This window comes from Phalaenopsis equestris, unplaced genomic scaffold (genome assembly GCF_001263595.1).
Source record: "Phalaenopsis equestris unplaced genomic scaffold, ASM126359v1 Scaffold001072, whole genome shotgun sequence".
NCBI lineage: Eukaryota > Viridiplantae > Streptophyta > Magnoliopsida > Asparagales > Orchidaceae > Phalaenopsis > Phalaenopsis equestris.
The window spans coordinates 4,186-17,280 of NW_018165511.1; the positions used below are offsets into that span (position 1 = coordinate 4,186).

Genomic DNA, 13,095 nt, shown 5'->3' on the forward strand with positions numbered 1-13,095 from the left:
CAAAGCAAATCCACTAGATAAGTGTTTACAAAACCATAAGATAATGAAGAACACAATACTTAACTTTTTCCCTTTGAAAGAAAGAAAAAATCTCTCCCACAAAGTCTCCCGCCGATCCATGCAATGCTAGAACATCTCCTTACAAATTCTCTCAAAATCCCTTCTTCAATCTCTCCAAAAGGGTAGAAATCTACATTTCTACTCCTATTCTAAAAACCCTAAACTTTCTCCACACTTTTCCTAACATTACTCTCACACAAAACCTTCTTTTTCTAACCTAAATTTGTTCTTTTAAAGTGTAGGGATGAAGTTTGAAGAGTTGCCACAAGAGTCCTTTCAAAAAATGTCCAAATACGTTGAATTTCAGCCCATAACCGCCAAAAGTCGTTTCATAGTCGTCTCGGGCATCGTCGGAGGGCTCGAGAGCACCGTTGGCGAGCTTTTCTATCATTTTTTTGTCTTCTCGTGCAAATCTTGCCGTCGGCGCCCAGCAGACTGCGCAGCTCCACTGTTTTACTCCGTTTGGCTCCGTTTCGCCCCATTTCAGTTGCGTTGTGTTCCTAACAGATAGCTCTACAAAATAAGCATGAAAACAACCTTCTTTTAAATTGTAATCTCATTCAAAAATATGCAAGAAGTGTAAAAAAGATTAAGCATCGAAAGACTTATCGAAAGGTGACAGGGCAAAATTTTATTTCTTGCTCGTTTTTGCTCCAAATTGCATCGTTTTTACATCATTTTGCTCCAATGACCATAATTCATCATACCTGCAACAAAACATCAAAAATACCCTTCTTTAAAGTACAATATCATAAAAAAATAGTGTAAAATATGTATAAAAATCTCAACATATTTTCCTTTGGTCACCTAGCAGGTAAATGTGCCAATGTCATGCAAATAAACATAAGATAAATGTATCCTCTTAAAAATTTATGTTGGTGTCGGGTATGTGTCTTTGTTATAGATACAAATATCAAAATATTATAATGCAATCACCGTAATTCTTGATATTTTAGCCTATTCACTTGCAACCCTAAATCCCTTCATTTCCGCCACCCCACCCAAAATATTGAAAGAAACTATGTAACATGAGAGCCAAACTTGCCCCACATGAATAAATTGTGTAATGACATATGTGGTTTCCAGATAAGCTCTAAACCATCAAAATAATGTGCAAATTATCATAGAAAATACATGAAATAGTCCACATCAACGATGTGTACGTCATGGATGAATTAGAAGCAATAATCTCATTAAAATTCATATCGCCCTTGAACTACATGTTAATTATGTTAGCATAGTTTTCTAGAAAAGAAAGTTATAACAATCTATTATATACAAATAAATAGATAGAACAACATCATGAAAAAAGAAGACTTGCACTAAAATCTTATGACAAATGAAGACAAACACAACATCAAGGAAAAAATTCTAGGGCTCATTATAAACCGAAACAAACATTAAAAACCATGTAAACATAACCTACTGGTCTATCATCTTTTGCAATCTTCTGTAATGCATGTTGATAAATTCAAAACTAAAAAGAGTGATACTATCTCATAGCATTGTTTAGTAAACCATGACAAAGAAATTTCAACAAAAATTATCATGTGCGCTACTCATATAATTGCTCTTCATCAATTTATTCACCATCAAGAAAATTCTGATTAGACTGACTAATTGGATCCATACGCGTGGTTCTGTGATGCCCTAAAGAATCAGAGCAACCATATTTGTGATTAATTTTACTCTTTATATTTTGGTTGTCCATGACATTTTTTATTCTCCACTTATTTGGCCTTCCTCTAGGCTTAAATGTATTTGTTGTATAAATATGAAAATTGTCAGTAGGTGTGATCCATTCACTTTTCTCTAAGAGAGTGGAAATCTCAACATAATAGGTCATCATATCTTTGTAGTTATATTAGTAACACCAAAAAATAGCCAATATAAGAAATAAGACTTGAATTTGAGAAAAGAAAAGATAAATATGCAGCACAAAATCAGCAAATACCTGATTGCATGAAAATGCTCATCCACATAAGTATTTCACGGTGCTGCATCTTTTCTGCTAATGGTGTAGGCAGCATGAATGCATGGTAGAACACTCACTTGCCAATATTAGCAACCACCATTTTTGTTGGATGCCTATCTCATATCTTTTTTGATGCCTCTAGATCCTGGTCATGTACGTTGTTCAAGCTCTAATAACGAATCTTATTTTTATTGTTGTTAAGTATCTTATATAATCTTTAGCTGCAGACACTAATTCACCTCTCTATTTGTTTGATTTAAGCTTTCTTTTAGCTTTTTTCTCCATTAGCTTCCGTCTTATCATAACCATCAAATCTACTACATGTTTATCCCTAGCTTCTCTAACTCTAGTGTTGAAGGATTCTTATATGTTATTAATATTAGTTTGTTTTTAAATTTCAGGCAAAAATTTGACATTTCGCCCATTTATATGGAACATTGACGAGCTATGCATGAAGAAGAGGGCTAATTTCCAAAATCTCATTGAGTTTCACTTTGAATTTGGCTCTAGTGTATGCAATTGATGCTCACCAAGAATTGTGTTGAATGGCTTTGCTACCCTAGAAATTGTTATATTTCCTAAATTTTTTTTTATAAATAGCATATGCAAACTCTATGTTCTGCATGTGAAAATACAAACCTTAATGTCTCAACCAAACCTTCTCCATGTCAGAGCCCGATGACACAACTTCAAACTCAAAAAATATAACTAAATTTTGTAGAAAGAATTCCCTAAACTTCTTTGTTTCAGACTTGACTACTGCATATGTGATTGTAAAAAGGCCATTATTACCATCCATGGCATTTGCTAAAAATAATACCCCCAGGTATTTAGATTTCAAATGACATGCATCAAGACCGACAAAATGTCTGCAGCCAACTAGAAACCAATCAATGCATACCTTAAAATTAACATACATGAATGTGTGTTTAATACCATTCTACTCAAAGGCAATATGAAAACCTGGATTCCTTTTAATAGGTTCTGCACATACTAAAGGAACCAACTTTTAACTCTCATAAATCGATCCAAATATTTGATGCTAAGTGTTTGGATCTCCACAACTTCATATAATGCAGTGACAAGTCATACATTCTTTCTAGATGAAAGCTATATTATTTTAGTGAAATGTTTAAATAAATATTTACTGCATCTTATATTTCATTAGCCACCCAATTAATCATTTTCTATTTATTACTAGCTATGTTGAGAGCCAGGCAAATATGTGAAGCTTTAATTTTTCTTATTTTAAATATTCGTCTATCAGCCAAAACTGAAGCTCTCACTCTACATGGGCAACCACTATGAGAATAAATGGCAATAACACTCTTTTAATCGCTTGTATTAAACTTCATTTCAAAGTTCTTAACAATGACCATTATCTGAGGAAATTGTCTCAAGTTTGTTGAATCTTTAAACTTAAAGCCATCTTTCAAAGATACATCATCAACCATTCAGCTCATTAATTATAAATCTAGCAATATACTCATCAATTTCATATGTGAATATGCAAGTAGTTTCAGAACTTGATTGATTGTACTCAATCAATTCAGCATTACGTGACATGATGCACTTTAAAGATTTAAAGCCTCATAGGAAAAAAAACAAAGGGTCATTACAATAAGAGAGAAGGAACATTAGAATTATGAATTATGATTATGATTCAATTTATGCTAATATATCTAAAGTCTATAGTAAGCAATTATACAAAGCATCAAGATTTAACTGAATGTTATATGTCATATAAAATAGTTTTTGATTTCGACACCTAAAACACAAGCTAATGAAATTGTAGTTATTGATGAATGGCTTGAGTTCGTCTTTGTTTCACACATAAAAACAAATCAGGAATCAACAACTTTCTACTCACAAAAGTAACATTAAGTTGACAATTTCCATTTCAAACGTCACTAAACACAAATTCATAATGCAACACAAATTCTTCATATTCTTAATGAACCACAAAAGGATGAAAGAAGATGGAGATAGAGGCATCACTCAACCATAATGCCTATAGGGCAAGCATGCTAAAAAAGACTTGGATTGAAAATCATAAACATTATCATGGTCACCACTAGGAAACAACTACACTGCAAAAATGTTTATATGCATGCAATTCTAAGTCATATCATTGTCAACTAACACCTTATTAATTCACAAACATAAAATTTCACCATTTCCAAAATTGGTGGAGCTTTGCCCATGAACATCATCATCCTTGAACAACACCAAACTCATATTGTCAACACAGATATTAAAAAAAAAAATCATTGAGATGGATCACCAAAATAAGGATTTATAGCTCAATTTCAATCATATACTCACTAGAAATACTTGTCACGCTCATCAAAGTTTTGATGTGGTATGTATGTAAATCTACTAGTATACTATGAAAAATTTATCCCATCAGTCAAAATGAGACTTATAAATCCTTCCAAACAACAAAGGAGAACTGTAACATCTTAACTCTCATTTCCCTTTAAAATAACAAAAAAAAAACCACAAAAATGGTTAAAATGACAAATATAAATCCCACATAAACTTAAATCCAATTTGTCTTTAGTCTTGCCTTAAATCTCAATTTTGATATATCTATTGTAAGCACACGAAGAGTGGTTGGCAAAAAGAGGTAGAAAGATGGGAGTTTTAGAGTTCATTGTATGCCACATGCAAGGCTAGCTTTAGGCGCAACTGTGTTGTGAGAATTTTGCCAACTAGAGGAAGAAGGGAAATAAGAAGGTAGGCTAGGCTTTCCAGATGTAAACATAAGGCCGAAAGGGGAAAATGGGTTTCGTGATTACCTTGGACCTCCCGACGACACAATATCACTGTTCTGCGGCGTGAAGAGGAGACGTGGGAAAAAGCAAGTGATAGAAGAGAATGTTCCGTGTAAGAGGGCGATGGAGGCAGCTCAGAAAGGGAAGGTGGGTTTTGTGATTACCTGGTGTCCCTCGATAACAGCTTTCACAATTATGTGGTGTGAAGGAGGTACACGGGAATAAGGAGTTGATGAAAGAAGACCTTCAGTATAAGATGGAGCCGGACGCATTTAGGATTTCGGGTGATCGTGCTAAAATATCAAGAGTTTGGGCGGCTGCACTGTAATATTTAAAATTTTGAGTGATGGCCAAGTAAAAAAACCTTAAAATATTTGTTTTAATGTTATAATTGACACAAATCCTTCTCTCTTTTTGTTCATCTCTCTTTGCTTCTTGTAACTGCCCCAATGAAATGATTGCTTCATTTTATCTTTTAAAGTTAGAAATTTAAAGGGCTCCTCTTGCTCTCCGTGCAACCGTTCACCTGCCTTATTAAATAAGGTAGCCGGAAACCAAAAGCCACGAGTGGAGAGAATTCAAACGGGCCGTGGTAATTCAAAACTAGAGAGAGGGATGAGAATCCTCGAATCGTCTCGCTTCTTTCTCCCACTTTCCACCGAGTTACTTGGTCTGTAATTGCAGACAAGTGAGAGTCAAGAACCACACAAGTCGCTGTTCTTTTCTTCTTCTTCCCATTTCTCAGCAGTGGCAGAGTAGTTCCTTGGCAGTTGCAAGCAAGTTCTTCTCCTCCTGCGCTTGTGACAACCTCCAGCAGGTACTCACCGAAGCCCCTTAAAAATAACTTCTTTAATGGTTTCCCCCCTTTTTCTCAGCTAAAAGGTTCTCAGCTTTTAGCTAAATTAGGGATTTTGTTTTGAAAAAAAAAATGGATTTTGTAATTTCGGAGCTGTTATTTTCACTCCATTCATAATAAATTCTAATGTATTTTCAGAGAGGCAGTCATTTATGGACTCTGAGAATAACCATATGGACAAGGAGTTGATCATTATCATCTCCTTGTCCGCGCTTGCTGTTATTGCAATAGCTCTATCTGCCATTTTTGCCTGGATCTCCTGCCGAAAGAATCATAAAGGTTATCTTTCTGAGTTTTGATCTTGAGAAGAAACTCATTTGAACTCTAATTATAGTAATTTATTCGGAAATCTGATGCAGATTCTTCGATTAAAAGGATTTCCTTTGACTCCAATTTTTAGCAAGTTGAGTTCAGTGAAGGTTGTTTGCTAAAAATTAAATAGTTGTTGAAATGATCGATTATTCATTGTTGGAGTCTGCCACAAATAATTTCAGCGAGCATAATATCTTAGCTGACGGGGGAGTTTGCTGTGTATACAAAGCTACTTTCAGCAACGAAGTCCTTGCTGTCGTGAAGAAATTAGATGGTAGTGGGCTGGAATATGAGAGAATGTTTCAGGTAAATTCTTGAATTTGCAGATCTACTTTTTACTAATATTTGCTTTTGGGAGACTTTTTGAATTTTGAGCTTTTCTTTTTCTTGCTTTTTATTAATGCAGAATGAGCTGAAACTTTTTGAAAGAATCAGGCACCCAAATATTGTCTCTCTTTTGGGTTATTGCATTCATGGGCAGTCCAGATTTCTTGTTTATGAATTCTTGCCAAATGGCTCATTGGAATCACTATTGCATGGTATTGTTCTCTTTTTATTATAATAATGATGAAGACTGAAGAAGAAAAGTTGAACTAAAAAGCTGATGCCTTTTTTTTTTTTTTTTTGGTTTTTTTAGGGGCAACCCTTTCGTGGATCAGCTTTAACTTGGCACTTGAGGATGAAAATTGCACTTGATACAGCAAGGTTGGCCTACATTTTATGTTGTTTCCTTCAATATATATATATATATTACGCTCAATCAACTTATTATTATAATTTTTTTATCTAGAGGACTGGAATATCTGCATGAGAATTGTAACCCTCCTGTGATTCATAGAGACTTGAAATCATCTAATATTCTTCTTGATTCACAGTTCAACGCCAAGGTGCATTCTTCTTCAGATACTTTTTTTTTTTATTAAAATGAATATTTATTATTTTCTTATGAATACTACAGATTTCAGATTTTGGACTTGCAATTTGTGATTACAACCAAAACAAAGCCAATGTCAAACTTTCAGACACATTAGATCATGTCGCTCCGGAGTATGTTTTAGATGGTTTGTCATTCCTATTACTCACGTAAATTCAAATCTTTGAATTATAAATTTGTAAAAGAAGGTTTTTTATTCATCAACAAACTGAAAGTTACAATTTTTTTTTCCTAAATTTTGTTTTTCAGGTAAGCTTACTGAGAAGAGTGATGTCTATGCATTTGGAGTTGTTCTTCTCGAGCTTCTGTTGGGAAGAAAGCCTGTTGAAAAAATGTCTTCTACTCAGAATCAATCTATTGTCACTTGGGTATCAATTTGTTTACTTAAACTCACTTAGTGGCCTTTACATATGTACCATCCAATTCCTATATATTGACATAGCAACCACCCAAACTTCAATTTTTACCCACGTATCACCCGATTCCTATATTTTCGGCTAAGATTGGGTAATTTGTGGGTAAAAATTGAAGTTTAGGTGATTGATATGTTAATACATTGGAATTGGGTTGTAGGTATGTAAAACTCTCTTTTTTTTTTTTTTTTTTTTTGGCGTAGCTTTCGTTGTGATGATCAGATGCTCCATCTTATTTCAGGCCATGCCTCAACTAACAGATCGATCAAAGCTTCCAAGCATAGTAGACCCCATAATTCGAGATACAATGGACTTGAAACATCTGTACCAGGTAAATCTCTTCTTGTTTTTTGTCTTTTTGTTCCTACCCACTAATACAGATTGTTTTTCATTCTCGTAAGGTTATATTGTAATGGAATTATCCAGGTTGCAGCTGTTGCTGTGCTATGCGTTCAACCAGAAGCAAGTTACAGACCATTGATAACGGATGTGCTCCACTCTCTGATACCATTGGTGCCAGTTGAGCTTGGAGGAACGCTTAAATTTGCAGAGAGATCATCACAACAAAGCTAAATGCTTTCTTCATTCTTTGTTTCACTACTAATTATATGCATTGGTGATTGTGTTACTTCCTTTTGAGTTTATCTTCATCAGTTGTTTTTTGGTGTTGGAAAAGTTGTAGCTTTGTTGATATGTTAAACAAAAAATACAGAATGAGACATGCTTCAATCTTTATGAATGGAAAATAATGGATGTGATTATTCTGATCAGAGTTTGATCATAATGGATTTTAGAGTTTGGTTAGGATACAGAGATCGAATTTATTTTCTCCTTTTATGTACTTGCTTGTACTGACATGAATTAATGAGGAATGAATACTTATCAAGAAAAATATTCAATTCATTTGAATTTTAAAAAAAAGTCAGAAATTTAGCTCAATAAAGAAAGTATCTGTTTTGACGCTTTGAAATTTTCTTGGAAGGACTTCTGTCTTATTCTCAGCAATAAGGTTTAAGATAGTTTTAATTTCATGGTCATGTGGCTTCTATGATAGATCTCCGAATGGAGTCTTCGGAATGGCAGAATGGTTCTTTTTGTTTTGTCAGCAACATTATGTGATGTAAAGCAATTAAGGTCAGCATCAGAATTCTGCCATTTAAAGATTATTGCTGGAAAAGGAAACACCTTGAAAATACCATTTTGGACAGTAGATTTATTATTATTATTATTATTATTATTATTATTATTTCTTTTTTACTTTTTTTTTGGTTGGTAAAAATACACAGAATAAAATAAAGACCTGTAGAAAGGCAAAGAAGAAAGACAAAGAATAATTGGTTTCAATGAGGGATGGCTCCATGTAGGATTATCATGAAAAGGCTCAATTAGCCACTGAGCTTGCTTGCCCAAAAAAGTGAAAAGAGAATCATGGCGTGTTTGAAGAAGTGGAGAGCAAAACGCTAATCGAAGTAAAGCAATAAACAATCATGACTAAATGAATGTAGATGTGATCTAGCCTCATGCACTTTTTGGTAAGGTAGAGAGTAAATAGATGTTAATAGCATAGATTTGTAAACCTAGGCAATGATCAAGAAATATATGTTAATTGAAGGAAAAATAACATCAAGGAGTATATCAAGTCAATGGGGACATTCAAAAAATTCTATCTAGAAGGGTAGGTATCAACACAATATCGAGTGAAAAGCCAAAAAGAAATAGAACATAAGACAACATTCTATCATTAAAATTTGATAACTAACAAATAAGAGAGTCCAGATAGTCATTTGAGTATATTGAGATTGCTGAGAAATTAGGGCGAAGAAAAACAAGAATCGACACAAATCCAGAGAAAAACACAAAGATTTAACAAGGTTCGACCAAGATGCCTACGTCATCGGGAGCAGAGCGTCGGCTTTCTTTCAATTCTAGAAAAGAGTACAGAATATGGGATATATAAAGCCTCGGAGCAAACACTAAAGTGCAATATGTAATTACAAAATCACCCTTGAATCGTATAGCGGGGCGTCGCTCCCACACCCCCAACCTACATAACGAAACTCTCCCCATTGGATAGATTCTTCTGCTCTGCTCCGCTCCGCTTCGTTCCAGCATCTGTTCCTTATATGTTATATGAGTCATATCATAACAGAGATAAAGTTTTTAAATCATTGCTCACCAAAATCTGACCAAAACCAAAAGTGATCATATACTTGCATGAAGTTTCATCCTAAAGCCAACTAACAAAACAAAACATAATAAAAATAAGAGAGTCACAAATCTTATATAATCTTCTAAGTTAAATGGTATTTATTTTTGAATTTTTTACTTCTTTCTTTTAAATTAGATAGTCTAATTTATGTTAAGTGTAAGAAAATCAAAATAGGTTATAGTATTCCTAAAATCCTATAATTCCTTTTCATCCAGATGTTTTAAGTATGGAATGCACAACCGATAAAAAATTCTTTTAACGATCTTATATACAAAAGTATCAGAATGTGTAAACAATTTAAAGATATTTCTCCCAAAGAAGAAAAATTTTCAACTAGAAATACAACTCCTTGATAATTGATGTGCCAAAACTTACCGCGAAGTAAGTTGGCCACACAACGCAAATATACGTATCAAGTAATAACGCGGTTAAAGGTACAAAATATCATCCTATAAGAAGAATGTAATATTGCTTTCACAGAAAGGTCTCTAGTTTACTAATTTAGTTAACTTAGCTTGGTGGTTATCAAAAAGAGTTTTGAAATCCTAGTTTTAATAAAAAGAAAATAGGTCATGGGCAGAGGAAACATAAAAACGGGAAAGATCTCAAGTGTTCCTTCACGATTGATGAGGCGCGTGCCTCTGTGATTCGGGGATCGTGAAGATCATAGTTTCGTAAATGTTTTCCTATATGGTTGTTGCTAATCGGGGATATGTTACTTTTTATGCTTATGTCTAGGTAAAAAAATCCCTAGAACTCATGAAGTTGAGATTTCCTCAATCCCCATGGCATTCCACTTGATTATTCTGATCCCCAGAAAGATTACAGAATTCCATTGGAATATGTATATTCTTATGGAGTTCTATGGTTAACCATTCATTTCTACTATGTGACGATTAGAAGTCAAAGTTTCACGAAACATGTTAACATCTTAGTTAGCCAGACTTGGAGTAAATTAGGATAAGAGGTTAACCAACAACATAGACCATGAAAGTATGAGAAAATGTTAATGGAAAATCATCTTAGAAAATCACAATAAAAATCACCACCCCTATGTCACAGAGACATGAAGAAAAGTATAGCCACACATTATAGAGAAAACTACATAAAATTCATCCAGATTTTCATTGCAAGAATCAAACAGGAGTACAAAATTACAATAAAACTTTTTCCTCTCCACAAGGGCAACATCTTTTCCTCTCATACAATAGCTCTCTCAAGAACTCACAAGAATTTAATGGCGGAAACTCACCTCTTGAAGTTCCAATCCAAAAGAAAAAGATAAAACCTAAAAGGAAAACTTTTTCTAATCAGAACTCTCCCTTTCTTATAGGGACTGTTTGGGGTAGTTGTACCTTATTGAATAATCTGCTGATAAAAATAATCTGCTGATAAGCTAGGTGCGGTGGCTATTACAATTTTTTATTTTTTTGGAAAAACCAGATTGTCGCCAATAAGCTCCCAAACATTATTTTCTGCATTTTGAAAACACATAAGCTGCCAAAACGCAGTTTACCTAAACAGGTCAGGTGCGTTTTCAAAATGCCACTACACCAAATAAGCTACCCCAAACAGGCCCATAGTCTCCATCCACCCATGATGCCATAATATCGACCTCATTTATTATTTTATAAGCAAAGCTCAACAAAGGCAATAAAATTCTAGCAAAAAATGATTTTTGTGATATAGCCAAACATTATAGGGAAAACTACACATTCAAAATTCATCTAGATTGTCATTGCAAGAATAAAACAGGAGTACAAACTAATAATTCATTCATTGCAAGAATAAAACAGGAGTACAAACTAATAATAAAACTTTTTCTCTCCACAAGGGTAGCATCTTTTCCTCTCATGCAATAAATCTCTCAAGAACTCACAAGAATTTAATGGTGGAAACTCACCTCTTGAGGTTCCAATCCAAAAGAAAGAGAAAAAACCTAAAAGGAAAACTCTTTCTAATCAAAACTCTCCCTTTCTTATAGCCTCCAGCCGCCCATGATGCCATAAGATCGACCTCATTAATTATATTATAAGCAAAGCTCTATAAAGGCAATAAAATTCTAGCAAAAAATGATTTTTGTGATCTGGCATAGGTGCACCTCGAACACGGTGCGAGTGCTTTAGATTGGGTGCATGGGCACTGAACATAGCTGTATTTTAAGGAGCAAAAACTTAAGTTAATACATAATTGGATACTATGAAAAAGAAGAAAGCTTAATAGCGTATTTAGGCTTGCTCAAGTATCTCTAAATTCAACTTCATTTAATAGTCTATAAATTTTCATAAGGAAAAAGATTTAAGTTATTAAGTTCACAAGTTTTGATTATAGAACATTAAAATCACTGACTCCATTATGATATTTTTCTTTTTCTCACATAAAGATGTTGATATCACAAATTGAAGTGTTGGAGTTCCTTAGCAAGAGTTAACTGGTGAATTAAAAATCTTTTATTGAGCTATATGATGTACTTTCAGGTTTGTAATATATATTCCAAACCCCCCCCCACCAACCACCACAAACTTGTTTTATGTCATGGGTTAGTAGTTAGAAAACACATGTAAGTGCAGGAAAAAATAGGTCCCATGAATCTCATAAAGTAAAATACAAGCTAGACAGTAATTCATCAAGAAAAGGGCAACACAAAACAATGCAGCAGTGCAGACCTAAATATACATATGAATATAAAAAAATAAGTACAGACATGTGCCTGGACACTTAGCAGGGACAACAACTCACAAAAAGGAAACAACACTTACTAATATGATCGTGCAACAATGCAATAGGAACTTTGAAGAAACATGCATGGTAGGGTCAACAGGGATAACAACACACATACACTTATTACAAGGCTATAAACAATGCAAAAGTTGCCCATGTCGTTGCCCATGTCGTTGCCCTGACCACCTAGAATCATCTCCTCTCACACGACGGGTGCAAAAACACCATTGAGTGCAAGCCCCTCAGGATTGTGAGCACGCAACATCACCAGAGCCAAATGAGAGTTTTTGCCCTCCATCACTTCCCCTCCTTCAGAGTGCATGAAAATCCTGACGGTGAATGTGAAAGCCAGCTTTGATGCATGCAACGTGTACTCTTATGGACTCCTCCCATAACATCCTCCTTAGGATGTTGTGAGGATCTTCTCGTGATGCCTTGGGTAGCTCAGAGATGTCAATTCTCCAAGCCACCCCCTTTTACGACCTATTGCAAGAGAAATCCAAGGATTTTCTACACCTACCAAGAACTGACTACCCACCATATGCGTGATGAACTGATCAAACCCAGATCTCATAGAATTGCCCAACTAGGCCTTGAAGCTCCCAACCACTCTCTCATTATTCACATTAGTGAGACTAGTGATATATCTTAGAGATATGGAGGCTAAATCCAAAGAAATATCACATCCATGCCAGCTTGTTCCCAAATTTGAAGTTGGTTGACAAGAATCAACTTCCTTTGAACACTAAACACCTTTGACCAAGAGAAATTCTAGGGCTGTTAAAAAAAGTTGAGAATGTAAGTTAAAACTTGCATATCTGTGGAAGAATAGAAGAGA

The 13,095-nt window shown here is 34.5% G+C and overlaps 1 protein-coding gene and 1 long non-coding RNA gene across 2 annotated transcripts; both read left to right on the top strand.

Annotated features, from left to right (window-relative positions):
* The first annotated feature begins 5,278 nt into the window (after positions 1-5,278).
* Positions 5,279-6,059, top strand: LOC110032967. The gene is made up of 3 exons (XR_002294908.1): positions 5,279-5,629; positions 5,807-5,947; positions 6,028-6,059. It is a non-coding gene; the product is annotated as an uncharacterized LOC110032967 (long non-coding RNA).
* Positions 6,060-6,063: 4 nt separating this feature from the next.
* Positions 6,064-8,108, top strand: LOC110032966 (probable receptor-like protein kinase At1g80640; the record flags this gene model as incomplete). Its single annotated transcript, XM_020736775.1, is given in 9 exon segments — positions 6,064-6,090; positions 6,092-6,286; positions 6,387-6,524; positions 6,618-6,685; positions 6,771-6,867; positions 6,939-7,041; positions 7,164-7,282; positions 7,569-7,658; positions 7,754-8,108. Coding segments are annotated over 9 exon segments (984 nt in total), but the record flags the coding sequence as incomplete, so codon positions are not given.
* Positions 8,109-13,095: the final 4,987 nt, after the last annotated feature.